The sequence below is a fragment of the Semicossyphus pulcher genome, unplaced genomic scaffold, assembly GCF_022749685.1.
Source record: "Semicossyphus pulcher isolate SPU_LCO1_2020_fin unplaced genomic scaffold, fSemPul1.0.p SCAF_15, whole genome shotgun sequence".
Lineage (NCBI taxonomy): Eukaryota > Metazoa > Chordata > Actinopteri > Labriformes > Labridae > Semicossyphus > Semicossyphus pulcher.
Genome location: NW_027211659.1, coordinates 9,731,244 through 9,749,414, shown reverse-complemented (window position 1 = coordinate 9,749,414; position 18,171 = coordinate 9,731,244). Strand labels below are relative to the sequence as shown.

Here is an 18,171-nt window from a genome sequence, read left to right as displayed (position 1 = left end):
TATAAGAGACGGTATGAGAGCAAGTGCACACTATGACGCATTTGCCTCACGTGACGCCTCGCGCTTCGTCAGCACCTGGACCTACGCAGGAAAAGCGCTTGCGTCATGGAAACGGTGTGTGTGACAGAGGAACCTGGCACTGGGGATCACAACCTTTCTGTTATTTTGAGTGGGCAAAGCCAGGCGGTCCGCTTAGATCAGAGAGCGCAGGGATGCCGATGGGCTTAACAGGATGGCCTACTTCCGTTCCCCCCTCGGCTGTTAAATGACCAGAGTGTGATACCTGACGCTGTGGGAGGGGCCAGGGGTTACAGTTGCTATCCCAGACATCTCTGTGAAGAGCAGCTGCCTCTCCCCTCCTCCTCCTCCCCCTCCTCATCCTCAGGGAATGAGACAACCACAGGAATGCCAGGGGAAGAGGGCAGGTGGTCTTGGCAGGCTTTAGGAAATCACTGTCACAAGACACCTCATGCCTTACCGGCAACTTCCAGAAACTGGATAAAAGTCTAATTCCTCCTCATTATTGTCTTCATTCTACAAATTAAGATACTCACTGTGACTCATCTCTGCACAGGTCTGCAGCCCTCACATGGTCTCCCTTGGCTTTTATCACTCAGAAACATGCGACTAACCCATGGGACCTGTAGTAGAGTTTTATATTTAGGCACCTTGTGACCATGGGCAGACAAGGAGGCACATATTCTCAATGTGGGACAGCAGCTGACGAATTCCCATTCAAGCTACCATACATGAACCCACAGTCCCTTACTCATTCAGTGTGTGAGAGCATGTGAGCCCCGAGGAGCAGCAGCAGGGTCAGAGGCAGGTCAAGGCTGGGAGAGAGACTCAAGGAGGGGTCTGACTAAGTGGGGAAAGAATCACCTGAATTATACAACTCTCGTCTATCAGCAGAATTATGATATTCTGCTGTATTACCAGGACTTTTTTATAAACCTTAAACATTTGCATAATGGAATCTGAATATGTCCCATGTCTGACGTGTACTGTATATGGCTCTGATATGTGTTTCCTCTTGGTTTATTTTCCTCCCAGGATTCAATTCTAACATCAATCTGCCAGGGAGGGAAGATTCTGGCTCCGCCCCCACCTCACCATCTCTGCAGCTTCAGGACAAGAACGCCAACAACCACACTCCTCACTCCTCGAACCCCGCCCCCGTAGAGAACGGCAACCAGATCTCCAACGGTAACAATCTGAATATTGTTCATCTGCATTGGTTATTGTGATCCCTCTTTCCTCCTTTAACACAAATTAAATACAAATGAACAACATTATGACATAATGTGACCTGAGCAATGAGGACAGGAGGCTGCAGATAGCATAAAAGCCTTTTTATATTTTTCAGCTGCAGCCACAGAGCGATAACATTATGTTCTTTAAATTCTCACAGAAATAACAAACAGCCTCTTTTCATGAGGAAATCTTTTGAACCATCTGCCAATCGCTTGTGTGATGTAACGTCTGTTCTTGTGCGTGGGAGAATTTTCCCTCAGATGTTTGTGCTTTGTAAAAAGTGTCTTTTGATATTGTGCGTTCAGGGTCGCTGGAGGACGAGAGTCACAGCAAGTCAAACACGACCAGCTCCACCTCTCTGCACAGACACATGGACAGCCATCACACTCAGGTAAACACACGCAGACAGGCACTATCACAGTGAGGACACAGACAGATACATTATATGAATTAACTATTATCTATTGTTAATTAAATGTGTGACTGTCAGGTGACATTTCTTTTTGTTGCAACCTTATTTTCTAACACCCGGATCCTAAATGGCAGATCTACCTGCCTGTTCAAACCTGCGACTGACACGCTCGTACACCTGCTTACGCATGTACACCTGCTTACGCACATCCAACCACACTAACGCGCACAGTGACAACACAACTTTATCAGGCCTGTATTTTGTTTTGGGTTTGTTGACATTTTGAGTGGACAGGAAAGTGGCCTCCTTTGAACAACATGTATCACTCATGACATGGGAGCTTTCTCTGGCTCTGCAGACAGGTGTACGGTTACAGGATTGAATTAAATGTCCTGCACAGAAGCTCGCACGCATGCAGGAACACACACACACACACACACACACACACACACAGCTTCTGATATATGATTTTGATCAGAGTCAATTGGAAGCGATCTTGATTGAAAGAAACTATTGAAAACATACAGACCAAAAACGAATGTTATTTGTGAAGCTATAGAAGCTCACCAGCTTCATCACGTTCACCTGACAGCACAGAGAAACACTCTGATGATGACTTTCTGCAGATACCTTCACCTCAGGCAAAACCCACACTCAATAGGAGATGTCTTCTATCAAAAGAGACCAGATTCTCTGTGTCATTAAAGGTCATGTGATTAACAGACAGATTTAACACATTCTGGGCCTGTGTCCACGACCGGCGGTTTTTTTGCGCCAATTTTCTTTCCAAAGCCAGTGCAGTTCAGCTTTTTCAGCTGCGCTTGTCAATGTTACTTCTCCCTCACGACACATCAAAATCAGGAAAGGACTTCTTTGTCAACAACGATGCCGGAGGTGAAGCTAATCCATTCGTTTTTTTCGAGGGTACAATTTCCAGGTGTAGAGCTGCTGCTAACGCCAGGACACGGTTTCTTAACATTGTTTTTAGGTCTTTGTAAAATTTCTCCTTCAATAGAAGAAAATCACGAAGCATTTACAACAGACTTAACAGTCACTGCCAGTGCCGCCAGACAACTTTTGTTACCTAGCAACAGTGAGCACTGGTGTGAGAAGCATGTGGACACAGGCCCTGTCGCTACTATAGAGCCACAGCACTCTTAAAAACACAGATCTTAGTCCTTTTAATCCAGCAACAAAGTCATATATACCCACCATGAAGAATTACCTTGGTGGACAAATAATTCTGTATCAGACTTACACTATATATAATATCCACTTTAAACAACTGAATTACATTGGAGTTCATCCTGTATTCAACTATTATAATAAATATTGTGGTTCAAAATAACCCCTCACATCTCCTGAACGGCTGATGTACGAAGGTGGCATTTAAGCCGATGTGTCATCAGTCAATATTTTATAACCACAAAAGCATCACACAGAATGAGCCAAGGTACAGGTTAATGTCACTACTGTGTGCTGTGACATCAGTGTTATTCACACAATCTTTTTTTTTAACCATTTATTTTACCAGGAAATAATCCCATTGAGATACAAAATCTCTTTCACAAGGGAGTCCTGGCCAAGACAGCAGCATACAAAGTTTCACATACAGAACAGACAACAATAACTTTGACAGCATTCAGCAGTAAGAGGTGCATTCACTAATCCTTAATTCTGCTTTTATGATCTTCCAGGCTAATAAATCGCTCCAGTTTAAATTGACCCTGCAGCTCAGACCAAGATGAAGGAGCAAAAACATAAAAAGCTCTTCAACAAAAAGACAGATTGAGTTTGAGGAGTGGCAAACATAATGTGTCCATGTGACCGAAGGCTGCAGCCACTGAAAGCTTTAGGAGTCAGTAGACAACATTTAGCATTGCCTTGTAAAGAGAGATGTACCAATGTTCGATCCTATGATTATATAGTGAAGACAAGATGAGTGTGTAAACCCAGACTATACACAAATCACGACACCGCATGGTACACTGAGTCCAGCATTTTCAGTGACGATGAGGTAGCATGCATATAAAGAATATCACCATAAACGTTGCGTGAATTAGTTTTTTTCTTGCAACAAAAGAAAAACAGCTTGTTTCTGTAGAAGAACCCTAATTTCACTCGCGTAGAAAGAAGAAAAGGTTTCCATTCACATGTAAATGTGTGTTTATGCTTGAAAAACATCACAAATGTGAGCACAACAACTAGAACATATTAAAATGTGACGCTGCCGGAATCGGTGTATCTCTAGCAAAACACACAAACCCAAATGCACACAAACAAAAAGACCCTGCAGGGGAAGTGATCCTGCAAACTCTGAACAAGAGGTTAGTGTAATTGTAGTACACATGCTGCCTTTGTAGCCTGTTCTGCACATTAGTTTCATCTGGAAGTCATTTCATTATAATGCAGGTCAGGTACTTACACTGCGTCCACCATATAAATTTTCACTGCAGCGTGCATCACAGTGTCTTCCTGCTTCACATTTAAAAAGTTTCAGCACAGGGAAACTGATTCATTGCATCAGTCAGTGATGGAGTGTCAGTGTCAGCGGTGCGTAAAGCACGAGAATGAGGAAAGCACGCAGTGTCCCACTTTCAGAGAGGCTAAGGACATGCCATTCATAAGACACTGCCACTAGAGATGTGAAGGCACACCGTGTTCCCACTTCACAATCCTCAGGTGGACTAAATGTCAACTTACCTGAAGCTTCTTTTTGAAGTTTGTCTGTGCGTGTGGAATAATACTGATGTTCCAGCACATCCTGTGTAAGGCTGCTTTCTTTCAGCCTGAATCAAAAGTGTGGAGTTCATTCCTGCAGCTGATCAAATATTCAAGGTTTTTATCTGCGTAAGGGAACTATTGGGCTCTTCTGTGATATCTGAATGACTGTTCCTCTCTCTCTGAATCGATGGCTGTTTCTCTCACTCCCTCCTTTATCTTCCAGAGAGGTCATCTCAACTTTTCTCCGTTCGGTGCGGGGGCCGCCCTCTAATACAGCGAGGGGGTTGTAGGGGGGGGGGCTCACTTGAAGCCCTGTTCACATGTGGGGATGCGGTGAGTTTATGTCATCCTCCGCTGCTCTCCATCCCTTAATAGCAGTGTTTTTCATGGACCCAGTGTGAGATCATGACAGTAATGATCGCTATTTAGTAGAAGAGGAAAAACAGGGCCTCACAAGGTTTGTCTCAGTTTGAATAATACTAATCCATCCAAAAGCTATTTTGGATTCTAAAGAATTTTTGAGCCTGCTCCACCATGGAGAATGGAGGCTGTGGTCATCCAGTAGTTATGGAAGAAAAATTACGATGTTTTGATCCAAATTCCTGGCAGATCCTCCAAATTGTCAAGAAGTCAAATTTTCTGAAAATGTGGCCCTCAGATGAAATCTTGAAAACCACTGCTTTGAAGAACATCATTTAGCGCTACCTGCTGCCCTTGTTCACTTCCTTTGTCCTTTGAATACTGCTCTGGAATTCATGCTGAACAGATCCTGTCATCTGTGACGATGCTGCCTTCCACACCCCCTTTTTTTAATCCCTCATTGCTTAAAGGAAACTGCAGCTTTTGGGTTCATCTCGACTCTCTATGTATCTGTATGCTTCCACATAATTTATTCTAATGTTATAAAACAAAATATATTTTAATCGTAATATAACATTTGTGGTTTCTACATTGAGATGATCAGTAAGATGCTTAAAGTGATGATCTTGAAGTTTTGTTCTCTTTCACTTATTGTTGAAGTTGTATCTGTAGTCGTTGATCTTTTCTTTGTTTGTTCAGCCATAGTAGATTACTGTTTACTCACAACATTTGCAGAGAGCGGAGAAGCAGCCGCTTAGCTCCGCCTACCCTCTCTGGCAGACCAACCACTGCTGGGTGATGGAAAATGCGTCACTAACTGGGCGCCGCTTGTGATTTTTTTCCGCAAATGTCGCCATAGACACCAAGTCCATAATAATACTATATACTGCAAATGCAAAAGCTCTAATCAGTGGGCCATAGGCTCGATCACCATTGTGTTACCTCATTCGGCGATAGATAGAGACTTAACAGACATTTATTTAAATTGAAATCTGCGAGATTATATCTTCAATTCAGAAAATGTCAGATCAGCTCTGTACAGCGATGTGGATTCTTGTTAGTTTCTTGTTGTTAGATTCTTCTAAAAAAAGATGTATCTATAATTAATTGCGATAGCTCTTCTTTTGAAGTAGATGAGGTTAGTCCCTCCTGTCACTTCTTGATATTTCTTTACAGGGAGCCGGTTTCTCCGACTTGATTTCATGTTTTATGAACTATTTTTCCATCAGTGTCAGCAGCGGTTCAGTCGTTTTCCTATATGAAGGTTTCAAGGCTGCACGTGCTTGTCAAAGAAAAATGAAGAGAAAAAAGAGATGAGAGTTTTGAAAATGTCAAAAATGTCTTTCATTTCAGTCTAATTGCTTTTGGTCAAAATGGCAAATCATCAAATTTCTTGGATATTAGTTCAAAAAAAAAAATCTATATTGTGCATTCCTGATTTGAAGAAAGATAAGACGTGATCAGTGTTGCTCAATGTTAAGAAAAATCATGTCCTTAGCACATGCTCATACACATGTAAATGAGCATGCATACCAACATGGATACACTCGGCTTTAACTGCTTATTGAGTGTCAGCTGTCGAGTAAGTCTGTTAGAAAAAAGAGCTGCAGTTTTTATTGTTGCTTTTTCATCTGCTGAGATTTTATGTTGCTGAATCCATCACACGACCCCCTTTTTAAACCTATCTGAAAACATTTCTCTCTGTTGTTGCATCATCCAAGAGCGGTTTAACCAATGAAGTCACTCCAGATCTTCACCTCAGCTGTCTTATGTTATCTCTGCTCATGAACTGAACTTTTAACAACGGACACTTTCCTCTTGTTTCCTCGCTTCATTTATCTGGCGTGTCGTCTGGGACAGGTTCATTACCATGAGTTCATTCAAGAGATGGGAACAACTCCGTGACCCAGAATGCCTTTCAATTAGCTGCATTCCTGACTGTGTTTATGTAGGATTAGCAGATCTAATGGGATAAATGAAAGGGAAAGGATGAAGGAAGAAGAGGGGGACGGATAACTCTGTTAGGAATGAATGGACTGGCTTGTTTTGGTTCCTGTAGTTAGCAGTCAACAGCAGTCTAGACTAATCATGTAAAGAATAGACGCAGCGTCTGTTGTGTCAGATAAATGATGGGATGGTTCAGACATTAATATTCTTTTTCTCCTTCACATAAGCAGAAATAATGAGATTTAGAGTGGGAGAAGGGCTGTTCAGAATAACAACACTTTAACGCTGAGGAGCACAGATAGAGCCGTGATGTCTCGGTGTGAGTCTGCTGTTTTCCAGCCGGCATACGTGTCAGTTAAGGTATCGTGCTTATTTCTCTGAAATGCCCTCATCACCTGACCTATGCAGTGAGATTTTCCAGGAAGGACCTCACACATAGGTCATCAGTGTCCACTAATATCGCTCGCTCAAATCAGTCCCTCTCTTTTTCCACCCATTGTGCTCTCGCTTCCCATCAGCCAGTTCTAGAAATAGACGCTATTTTGCGACCTCTCTGCTGCTTGTGTTAGAGTTGTGCAACTGATTGAAGCTTTAGCACCAAGTTTATGGAGTCACTACTTTATTGTAGTTGAATTCTGTGCTGAGGGTGTCTATGTCATCGGGCTGCACGATATATCGTTTAGCAATTGCAATGTGTGCATGTGCAATAGTCACATCGCGGGACGTGCGATAATGAGGCAAGTTAAGTGAATTATCTCATGCTGCTACTTTTAGTTGCTCGGTGCAAAGTGAAAACTCGCTAGTCTCTCGTTTTTAATGACTAATCCACAGAAAAGTCCGTCTGATATCACATTAAAAGAAAAGCCACCTCGCTTAACGGAGCCTCCATCATCTCGCCGACATTATCTGTGACGGCAGCTGCTCTGCTCTGGACGTGCTCTTTATTTTTAGCGGCTACACCTGCAGCACACACGGCGTGAGGTTGTGGAGGTTATTTAAAGATACGTGTCGCTCCACCTGAACACTCTCTACTCTTTCATGTGGGTGTCAGAGTCTGAATCAAGTGTGATAAAAGTAGGTTGGGTGTTTTGTTCAAGGAAAATAATCTTAAAAGTCCTAAATAATAAAAAGTATGATTGTTAATTGTAACATGAAAACACACTGCGTTTATGTGGTATCACTTCCTGTATTTTTTAAAATTGCAATAAATATCGCCGACCAAAAATTTAAAAATGTTTTTTCCCAAATGGTGCAGTCCTGGTATGTAATAAGCATTAAATGGGATAAGTGAGAAAAACATAAGCCCCTTTTACACTGCCAGTTCAAGGCGGGATTATTACACCTCCGTTACATTTTGCCTTTAGTGTGAGTCGCTCAGAGGCGTAATGGTGGGGCGAAGTCATTCCGCCTCTGACCCGGCATCGTAGGTAGTAACAGAGGCGAAAGGGCGTCAGTGTAACCAGCGGAGCCAGCAGGGCAGAACAGCACCATCACGCACTGTTTGCGTGTTTTGCTTCCTTTTTGTAAAATGGCAAAGGCTGCATGCAGGCAGAGCTTCGTTACGACGCTGAGGCGGAACCGCAGTGTAAAAAAGGCTTTAGATCGTGTTTGTCAGCACAATGTGTGTGTCACATGGAGAGAAGGTCAAAGGTTATTATGACTCGCTGTGGCCTCAGGATATCCGCTCTGTGAGAGTTTGGATTGACCACTGGTCGTCCTACATTACCATACCATTACCATAACATTAGCAATCTATTAACATGTTGATTTGGATATTGACTCTCTCCATCATGTCCTTGTGAGCGAGGGTGTGGCTGAAAATTCATTATGGAATACAAAAAGGACAGATAACAGCGCTCCCTTTCATGCATTTCCGTGCTCTCTCTACAAAAGTCATCAATTAAAACATGAAAGGAACACCCTTTGTGAATTAGAAGCTACTCTTTATGATTCAAAGTAAATAAGTAAGCAAATCTCTGCAGCCAGATTACAAAGTCCTGCACAAAGCTCCGATGTTGTTAGAGCAGCATATTACGGCTCAAGGTTTCGGAATGAGATGTTCAGCAGTCACATAAGTGTGATGTTCAAGTGTCCGTGTACTCGCCATGAGAGAGTTTGAAGCCTGAGATGAGTGTAGTTTTTACATGCAGCAGTGTTGTGCTCGCACAGTTTGAAGATGAGCATTAAAAAAATGTGTATGTTCAGCCTTCAAGGCCACAAACTATATGTCTGAAATCTCTTAGAATTAAGGGTTAGTCGAAATGATATCAGACGCTGATGTGCGTGTGTGTGCGTGTGTCCCCATGTACAGTCATGCATTGCAGAAGGACATGGTGTTCCTGCTTGTCTACTGTTCCAGTAGCTGGTGTTCCTGGCTGGCGCCAGAGCAGAGAATAGCCTGGCAGGGAGGTGTAAATTATGGATTAGGTCGTTGAGTATTGTGCTTGTGCAGGCAATCAATGTGTGTGTGTTTGTGTGTGTGTGTGCGTGACCATATGGACACTCACAGGTGTGTGGTTCTTCAGATATGTGCATGATGCTGGCTATCTATATATGTCACGGTATGTAATGTGTGCAGTGTGCATTTATTGGCGAGTGTGTGTGTGCTGAATGTGTTCATGTGCTTGTGTGGAATGTGTCACTACATATACTGGATGCATGGCAAGAGAAAATGTTGCGTTATAAGTGTTATTAATGAGTTGATTTAGCTCCCAGCTCCACCTCCAGCAGACCGACAACCAAAACCAGCAATGAAGGAGTCCTGCAAGAAAAACTTATAAAGCCAAATCCTGAAACCGTCAATTCCTCCGTTCCACTGATCTCCATCCTTGCACAAAAATATGATCAACATGGGCAATGTAGTTTATTTTCAGTCAGTTGTTTATTCTGTCACTAGAGCACCAAATGCAAATGAATTCGCAGTTGGAACTAGTCCCGAGCAGATGCTGCACTCCTTTATGAGTAATGCTTATGAAAACCACAGTGCACATGTGTTTTAGCAAAGTAATGAGCCATGGATATTCTCATATTTTGCATGGCTTTAACATTACATTTTACTTTAGTTTATTGTCACAGTGAAAAGTAAAAACTGTGTAATTCTTTCCAGAATTTTTAAAAAGGTCGCCTCTGAAATGGGCCGTTCAGAACAGCTGCAGGTTTCTACGTAGGAACCTTGCTTTCACTGAAATCAACCAATCGTCATTCACCGTTATTCACCTCAGGCTGCCTTCTTTGCACGAGCTTGTAGTCAAGTTGTTGTCAAGATTTCAGCTTACCATTCCGATACCTACTGGCGATTCTGGCTCGTACATATAAGGCCGAATAACCGATCCTGGAGCCGCCATGTTATCTATAACCTCTGACCTTTGAATGCCAAACAGCATGTTAAAATATGTATACAATTTTTAAAAGGAAACAAACTTTACCAACATGATTCAAAAACACATTAGAAGAATAGAAAATTGATTGCAGAGCTAGAATGTGTCCTCCATAAGCTTCACATCTTCTGTATGAACCGATGGGCCTCTGGCCGAGTGCTATGGCGGGGAAGGAAAGAAAAAGACAGAATAAAATATATTAGCTTTTGGTGTTTTTATTTGATTTGTTGACAGTTAGAAAAATGTACAATACTGATACCATTTTTTGCCCTTTCAGAACTCATCAATGTCGCCATTATAACCACCAGTTGTAATCTGGGGTGGATCATCTGTTGCTGGTATTACTGATTGGGGGATGATTGGAATTCCTGTCTGATTGATTTACCTGGGTATTGACTGGCAGATGACTGATGATGTGCTCCTTACAGAATGGTGTGTGTGTGTGTATGTTGTGTGTTTGTGTGAGTGTCTGTGAGAAAGAACAAAAGCCACTCGAGGTGCTGGCTGCACAAAGATCCCCGAGGTAATTCGGCAGCTCTCCTCTGAGCCGCTGCAGAACGTCCAGAGACAGAACATGCAAATGTGTCGCTGTTTCAGCTGTCAGTCAGAGAGGGGATTCCCCCCCTCTGCCCCCCTCTGTTACTCCTGTCTCCTGAGATGGCTCCGTGCCAGCCCCAGATTCATCTCTGTGTTGTTTATTAGAATGATTCATGAGAGCGACTGTCCTACTTTGCGGAGAGAAACCCACTGCCTCCTTCAGGATGATGGATCAGACAGAAGTGTCGTGTTTTTCTTGCTCTGTAGGCGGTAATCTCTAATGGGGACACGATTTGATTTGTTTTTTGCAGTGATATTTTTTTTCTCATAAACCCCCCTGCTTGCCATTCACACGACGCTCTCCCTACCACCTCCAATCACAGCCTGGTCATTTCTGCTTCCATCTACTTGTGGATCCATCCAGGAGTAACTCACGATGTGCTCGGTGACACGACTGTAAACATGCTTCACTCTTTCTTCTTTCCTCCAGGTGTTCCAGCGGCTACGTCTATCTAACGGGGATGAGAGCGCCGCCCTCGGGGAGCTCCTGCGATGGCGGCGAGCGCAGTGTGAGGGGCGGGGAGACTGGAAGCACCGCCCACCTCAGTCCCCACCCCTTCCCCCCACGCTGCTCTGGACCAACAGGAAGGCCTCTCCGTGACAGACGTTGTGTGACTCAGTTACATGAAGTTCCTCCCTCTCTTTCTCTTTGAGCCACACGGCACATTTTCTTTTTTTTAATGTGGACAAAAAAACCTCATCGCCCAGGGGCGGGGTTAAAGCTGCCCCAAAGCGAGAGCCTCGTCCCTGGGCTGAAGGTGCTGTCGCTGCGCCTTTGACCTCCACTGTGGAGGATTCCCCGACGTACATGAAAGAAACACTTGGTAACACTGATTAGTGTGACCTATGGGAAATGATTGGAAAGCAGACACAGTGGAGGCTCATGGGAGCTGCCTTTTTTGTGATCAAAGATTTTATTATGTTATTTATTTTCAGCTCTTCTGAGACAGAACATGATGTGGTAGCTCAATGGGAGGCTGAAGTGAAGTGCAGACTGGCGTCATATTAAAAGGCCCTGTTAGCGTTCCACCCCAAATGGTGCTGATTATCCTTGACGTGCCGTCCTGTGATGTTCCCATGAATGCTTGCTTGTGCGCCCGAGTCTCAGTCCTCGCTGAAGTTTACAAGTCAACCATCGCCTTCGGACACCTCTGGTGTTTACCATCACTCTACTCGCTTAGTCATGGGGCCTTTTCAGGAAACACAGCTCTCACTTCGCCTCTCACTTCTGGGCTCTAAGTGCTACTGCAGCCCTGGAAACAAGCGACCAGGGGTCAGGGTAACCTCAGAATAATATCCCAAGGTGCACTTCTCTTCCCCATTGTTACCACCAGCCTTTGAGGCACCAAATCCTCTGGCCAAACTACTGCACTAACCTTTACAAAGAGGAGATCCAATACAAACCTGCTCTGGTTTAAAGTATAAAGCTGAGCCGAGGCTTTAGCTGACAGGTATATAGTTCATGTTGTGAGCATGAAACTCTGTGCCAAAGTGAAAACACTTGAGAGAGACGCGTCTAAACTAACACACATAGGTATGAAAGCAGATGTAAACAGTAGTTCCATACTCTCACGTGTACAGACTGATATAAAAGACCAAATCAAAGCTGTGTCTGTGCTGCAGTGATGATTCAATGGACCGTTTCTGTAATAGATCAAAGGAACGTGTGAAAAAGAAGAAAAAACACGAGTCTACACTTGAAAAGTAGCAAACCTAACCGTCATCGTGTCTCATCAACTGCGTCGAGACTGCGCCGAGCTCAGGAAGTCGCGCACAGATGAACTCGATTATTGTACAGATCGCTCCTCCAACCTTCCACGTTCCTCCCTTCATCTCCTCTCCCCCACTTGACCCCGACAAACAGACCCCCTCCCCTCCCCCTATTCCTAATGGATCAAACCGGCTCTACGGGTGTCTCCATGATAACCACTCTCTGTAAATAGTGACCAGTGTTGTATGTTCTAGCTTTTACTCGAGCAGAAAAGCACAGATTTTGAACTGAAGGACGAGGAAAGGGTTGAGATAATACTGTCTATGATGGTGAGATTTAAGAATGTCTTGGGTTCGATGCAATGACCGAGGTAAAGAGAAGAACTTTATTTTAAAATGTGAATATCCTTTTTTCCAGAATGATTGTCTATGGCTATGAAATTCTTTATACTCTATTTAATATTCCCCCCTCTCGACCCTGTTGTTCTGTTCCTATGATGCAAGGCAGATGTTTTCATTGTATATGGATGTTTTATTGCACAATATTTATGTGGTGTCGTCGTGTTGACTTCTGTAATGGGCTGGGTGTGTCTCGACAAGCTGTTTGATCTCCGAAAGATCGGTCTGAATTGTTAGAGCCGCAAAGTATCGATAGTCCTAATTGATTTCTCATTCCCACTGATCACCCGCTATGTGTCTGAGTGATTCAGCCGTACGAATCAGCAGCACCATCACAGGATCGATTCCCGGCTGTCGGCGTGTGTGCGTGGAGGCGCACAAATATTCAAGAGGAATTAGCGAAAAAGCTGATCACAACAGAGATGGCAAATCCGTGAGCTGCATTTTTGACTGACTGACTGGCTGAATGTATAAATGCAAACTTTCCTTTCACTGCCTGTGCACATCAAAGAAACCCTGTGTATGTTAATACGCCTGTATCTAAACGGTGAACCCGACTGCTTAATGTGATTATTGTCTTCAGAAGTTACGTATGCACTCCATTTTTTTAAAGCAACTTAATAGCAATGCAGCGTTTCTGATGCATCGTTGATTTGCATCCATCGTGCATCGCTATGATTGGGGTTGCATGAGTTGTACTGCGTTGCTAAACTATGTCAGACACTTGTCATCGTCGTATGATTCAGCTCATTCACACACGGTGAACGTATCTTTGATCAAACGTGATAGGAAGAAGTTTATCTTACTAATGCCAACGAAAGACAGAATTTATAGTCTCTGTTTTGGTCCTTCTCTACGTTTAGCTTCTGTTTAATCATCTGCATTACGACCACGTTAACAGAACTCATTCACTAAGATGAGTATTTATTGTTTTATTAAGTACTCTTTACCCTGCATGACCACACATAGGGCCTCCCCCTATAACATGCTCATGCTGTAAAGATTAAAAAAAAAACGGATGTCTAATGTGAAGAGCTGCTTCTTCTGCACTGTGAATCACAGCACATCATCTGAACCATCCATTTCCATCCACCTTTATCTGGACCAACCTGCACACACGTCAGCTCCATCCTGTCGACCTCGCTCAGTCCGACACCAAACTCATCGTCGTCCCGTCAGGAATCCTCTGCTCTCAGATCAGCTCTCTGGTGCTACCCTCCAGTGCAGAGCAGCTGTTTTACCGTCCCCAGTCCATGTATAGTCGTCTGGAGAGACACAATATTTAAGCACCTGAACAGGTGTGTCTCACTGCCTTTCATATGTTGTTTTTTTTATTGTAGTCTTTCTTTTGTACATGACATACAGTATATTTTAACCTGCATACATACGTGTTTGTGGAAAGAAAAAAGATTGTATGTGATATTTCATAATTATTATGTTCCCAATGTTTTATAAGTACTGTACCTGTACAGCAATAAAGCACAATTGTGTCAATAACTTGTCTGTTTGTGACTGTGTGTGTGTGTGAGAGTAGTGCATGACGACCCCGGATGTAGTAATAAAAAAGTCGGTTTGCTTTGTGTGTGATTATGCGGAGTGGCACCTAGAAGCTGGCTAAGCTAACACACGATTGTGCGGTTGAATTTATGCTAATGGTGCGCTGGTTTAGCTCAGCTGGTAGAGCAGGCGTCCCATGTTTAGAGGCTACAGTCCTCAAGACACTGATCGCAGGCTCTACTCCTGGTCCTCTGATCATTTGGTGCATGTCATCCCCCACTCTCTCCTCCGCACATTTCTTGTCTCTCTTCAGCGAACATATCCAATAAAGCCAATAAGCCAAAAAATAATTCATGGTAATGGATCATATTTATAAAATATAAAAATGTTTTACTTTAAAGAAGAAGTGCGTCAATTTTACACATCAAATTACCGATGTTGAGGCGCACTACTGAAAAAGAAAGAGTTGTAAAAAGACACTCAAGAGTTAGCTCTTATAGACTGTCTCATGTGATGTCACTGTCAGTTTGGGCTTAAAGACTTCAAGTTTGAAATTTTAAAAAAAAAAAGTTTGTTGTTGAAAAGAAGCGACCTAACCCAGAGAGCACCAACCGGGATTTGAATATTGAAAACAGGGTGAAATCTGGTCTGAACATCCAAGACCTAATTTCACCCCGTTTACAACATCAACGTGTTGTTTTATCACTTTGTCAATTTTTTTACTTTTAGTGTTAAAGGGGTGACAAAAGTGATGATTGTAGCGGCATTTCTCCAAACTAATTTAACAGCTTTTTACACAGAGACGTAATATCAACACATTTTATTTTTAGACAAAAATCAAAAACATGGCGCTTTATGGGCTGTGTGATGTTTACAAGAAGGTTCAGAGACATCGTAAAGGGAGCCGTTTAAAACATTCCCCACAGGAGATGGAAGAGAAGACCCAACAACAACCCCTGGATGCTGACGCAGTTAAATAATAGCTGACGGAAAGAGGTATTTTGGAAGACCCCGGTGGCCGGCAGAGATGATCGCTTACCTTAAATGCAGAGCTCGTGAGATCAAATCCATCTACACTATAAAAAATGTTTTTGTTGGTGATGCACTGCTCACTTACACAAACATTTTAGCCGCTATGCGACTTGAAAAATAGCCATTAATATGTGTGTGATTGTGTGAAGAAGAAGCGATACTTTACTCATCCCCGATGTTTTCCCTCTGTTTTTACAAACATGCCACACAAACATAGGCCAGAGTGAGGGGGGCTGCACATGGACATGCGCCCCGAGCAGTGGGGGATTCAGTGCCTTGCTCAAGGACACTTCAACGGAGCCCAGAAAAGGAGCTGGCACCTCTCCAGCTACCAGCCCAATTCCAGTGGTCCATACCAGGATTTGAACCAGCCACCCTCCAGTTCCCAAGCCCTACAGACTGAGCTACCATCTACCCAGATCTTGGTGGTGGTGAATCTTGCGACAGCAGCAGGTGTAACCTGGTCTAAACAGAAACGTTGACTCAACGTCTTCAAGCAGCCTGCGGCTACATTGGCCACTATTTGCACCCTGGTGCTTTGTTGTTAACGTTTTACTGGCTTCAGGTTTTGACAAGCAAGAATATTGAGTGGCATGACTCGATGGTTCTGCTGCACAGATGTTCATCTGAAAAACAGGGAAAAACAACAGTGAGTGACAGAACGAACCCTTTAAGACGTTTGATATGTGTGCAGGGCTCGATATAATGTCAATGTGAAGTGACATTTCCCATGATGAAACTGCCCTGCCAGGTATTTACTTACCTGCGGCGGTTTCTGTTCAGAATCAGGTCAAGACAAGTAGCAGGAACAATCAAACATTCTCTTTCCACATTAATAATCTGCAGTAGTATTTTGCAGGAATGTTCCCCTAAAGCAGTAATTCACTGGAAGAATCGGAGTGTGGGAGCGTGTGTTTGAAGTTTATGTGTCAGTGTGAACGGCTTCAGAGGCTGCTGACTCACACAAACACACACACAGGTGTGAGCAGTACGTGCAGTGAGATTAAAAGGAATGTAGGAGGTATGAAGCTGACAGACAATTATGGATCATCGAGTTTACAGGAACAACATGTTTACAATGAAGTAAAGATAAGAGATGAGAACTGTGAACTTTGACCTTTGAACACTTCGACTGTCCAGCGTCTAATTTATTAACACATTTTTTTTACCCATAACTGTAAAATTAGCATCACGCGCAGTTTTTTTCAATGAAATAAACATCCAACTAATAATCATTAATGTATCGGATGGATACATGAATATATTTGCATTATATATATTTTTTAATATGTTACAATTCGCACTATATTTGGATGGAAATCATGCCATGCAAGGGATTATGTAGCGTGAACAGGTTGTTATTGTGGAATGGACTCTTTCCGTTGTCCATTTAAAAGTAGTCCCTTACACTCACGGTGAGAGCTGCGTCCATAGCAACGGTTAACTCTGTCGGCTTCTTCAAATGAGCTAACCGAGCTAATATTACTCACATTAAATGGAAACTCTTCCACTGATGGGTGAAGCCTCAAGTAGTTTGTTTAATGTTCACTTCATGCGCCGTCTTCAGTTTTGTAGATCTCTCTGTCAGAGCCTTCAGTTTTTGCATCTTTAACCTTTACTGCTTTCTCTCCATTGTTTTGCCTCTTTCATTTTTTACCTCTGTAAACAGACCAACGTCAAATTCACTTCTTTCGGCAGATTGATATGATTGCAGTTAGTCCTCCGGATTGTGTGATTAGAGCCGCGTCCCTAGCAACGGTCTGTTCTTCATAACAACGGTCTGTTATTGAGAAATAACAGACCTTGGAATATCGTGATTAACCAATCAGAATCAAGTATTTAACACAGCCGTGTAATAATGTATTATAACCATGTGTAATACTGGCCAGGGCACCCAGCAGGAAAAATAAGACCAACAAGGTTTAACTTGGACAAATGGTGCACATTCCTAAATTAGTTTTACATGTAAGTTGTGGTTTATCCAATTATAATAACTCAAGTGGTCTGTTCTATTATATTTTGGGAACCCTTTTTATGGTGGTACTAAATCTAATTTTGCAAACATAAAGCCATATATACATATATATATTTTAGTGCTATTCAATTATTTTTAGATGTAGTTTTTCCAGTATATCTGTTCATACAACAACAATATTATTGCTTCAGCTAGTCTTTCAACACGTTCTAATCTAAGATGTGACAGATGTTCTACATTTGCTGATCAGAACAAACAAACAGCAGCTTCTAACCTTAAATAAACCCGCATGATGTGTTATGATACGTAGATAGACGCACATTACAAACGTGAGCTTATTTGCACATGGATCATACGCACTAGCAGGGCTTTGAAGCTGTGTATATTTATACTACTAATGAAAGTGACATGTGCGCTAATACGTCACTCTCCAAATACCTATTGACATAGTTGCTTCCAGACTGGAAAAAAAAAAGCCAGTGACAAAGATGGAGCTCCTAGCTCTGTCACTGCGGTGAGAAAAATAAATGTTTGTCTTATTTCACTTCATTTGGGAGATAACATCAGTACATGACTGGAAGACGAGCTCGAGGCCGCAGCGGCAAAAACTAGTCCATTTGTTCAATGGGTGGAGATTCGCCGGGTGCCATTTGTTCTGTACAAGCTGAAGGACGTAATGAGAGAATAAATATTTATTGTACATTGCACTCAAATTAGAATCACAGATGAACAGCTCGAGTAGACACCTGCTGTCTGTAATGTGTATGGATATTTATGGGTGAGTGGGAAGCAGTTAAATACTGTGGGGACGAACAGTGTGATCCATTCTCATTACAACTATCGATGAGGTTCTGTTTTTACTCCTGTTTGTCTTTTAATCTTTTCTA

General features: G+C 42.7%; 1 protein-coding gene across 1 annotated transcript in view; it reads left to right on the top strand.

Moving 5' to 3' along the window:
* The window catches only part of myo16 (myosin XVI), an 88,802-nt gene extending 74,536 nt beyond the window's left edge, over positions 1-14,266 (top strand). The window contains exons 33-35 of the mRNA XM_069663175.1: positions 1,054-1,206; positions 1,560-1,645; positions 11,102-14,266. Of these exons, the coding sequence (XP_069519276.1) occupies positions 1,054-1,206; positions 1,560-1,645; positions 11,102-11,272 (410 nt within the window). The 3' untranslated portion in view covers positions 11,273-14,266. The remainder of the gene's footprint in view (positions 1-1,053; positions 1,207-1,559; positions 1,646-11,101) is intronic.
* Positions 14,267-18,171: the final 3,905 nt, after the last annotated feature.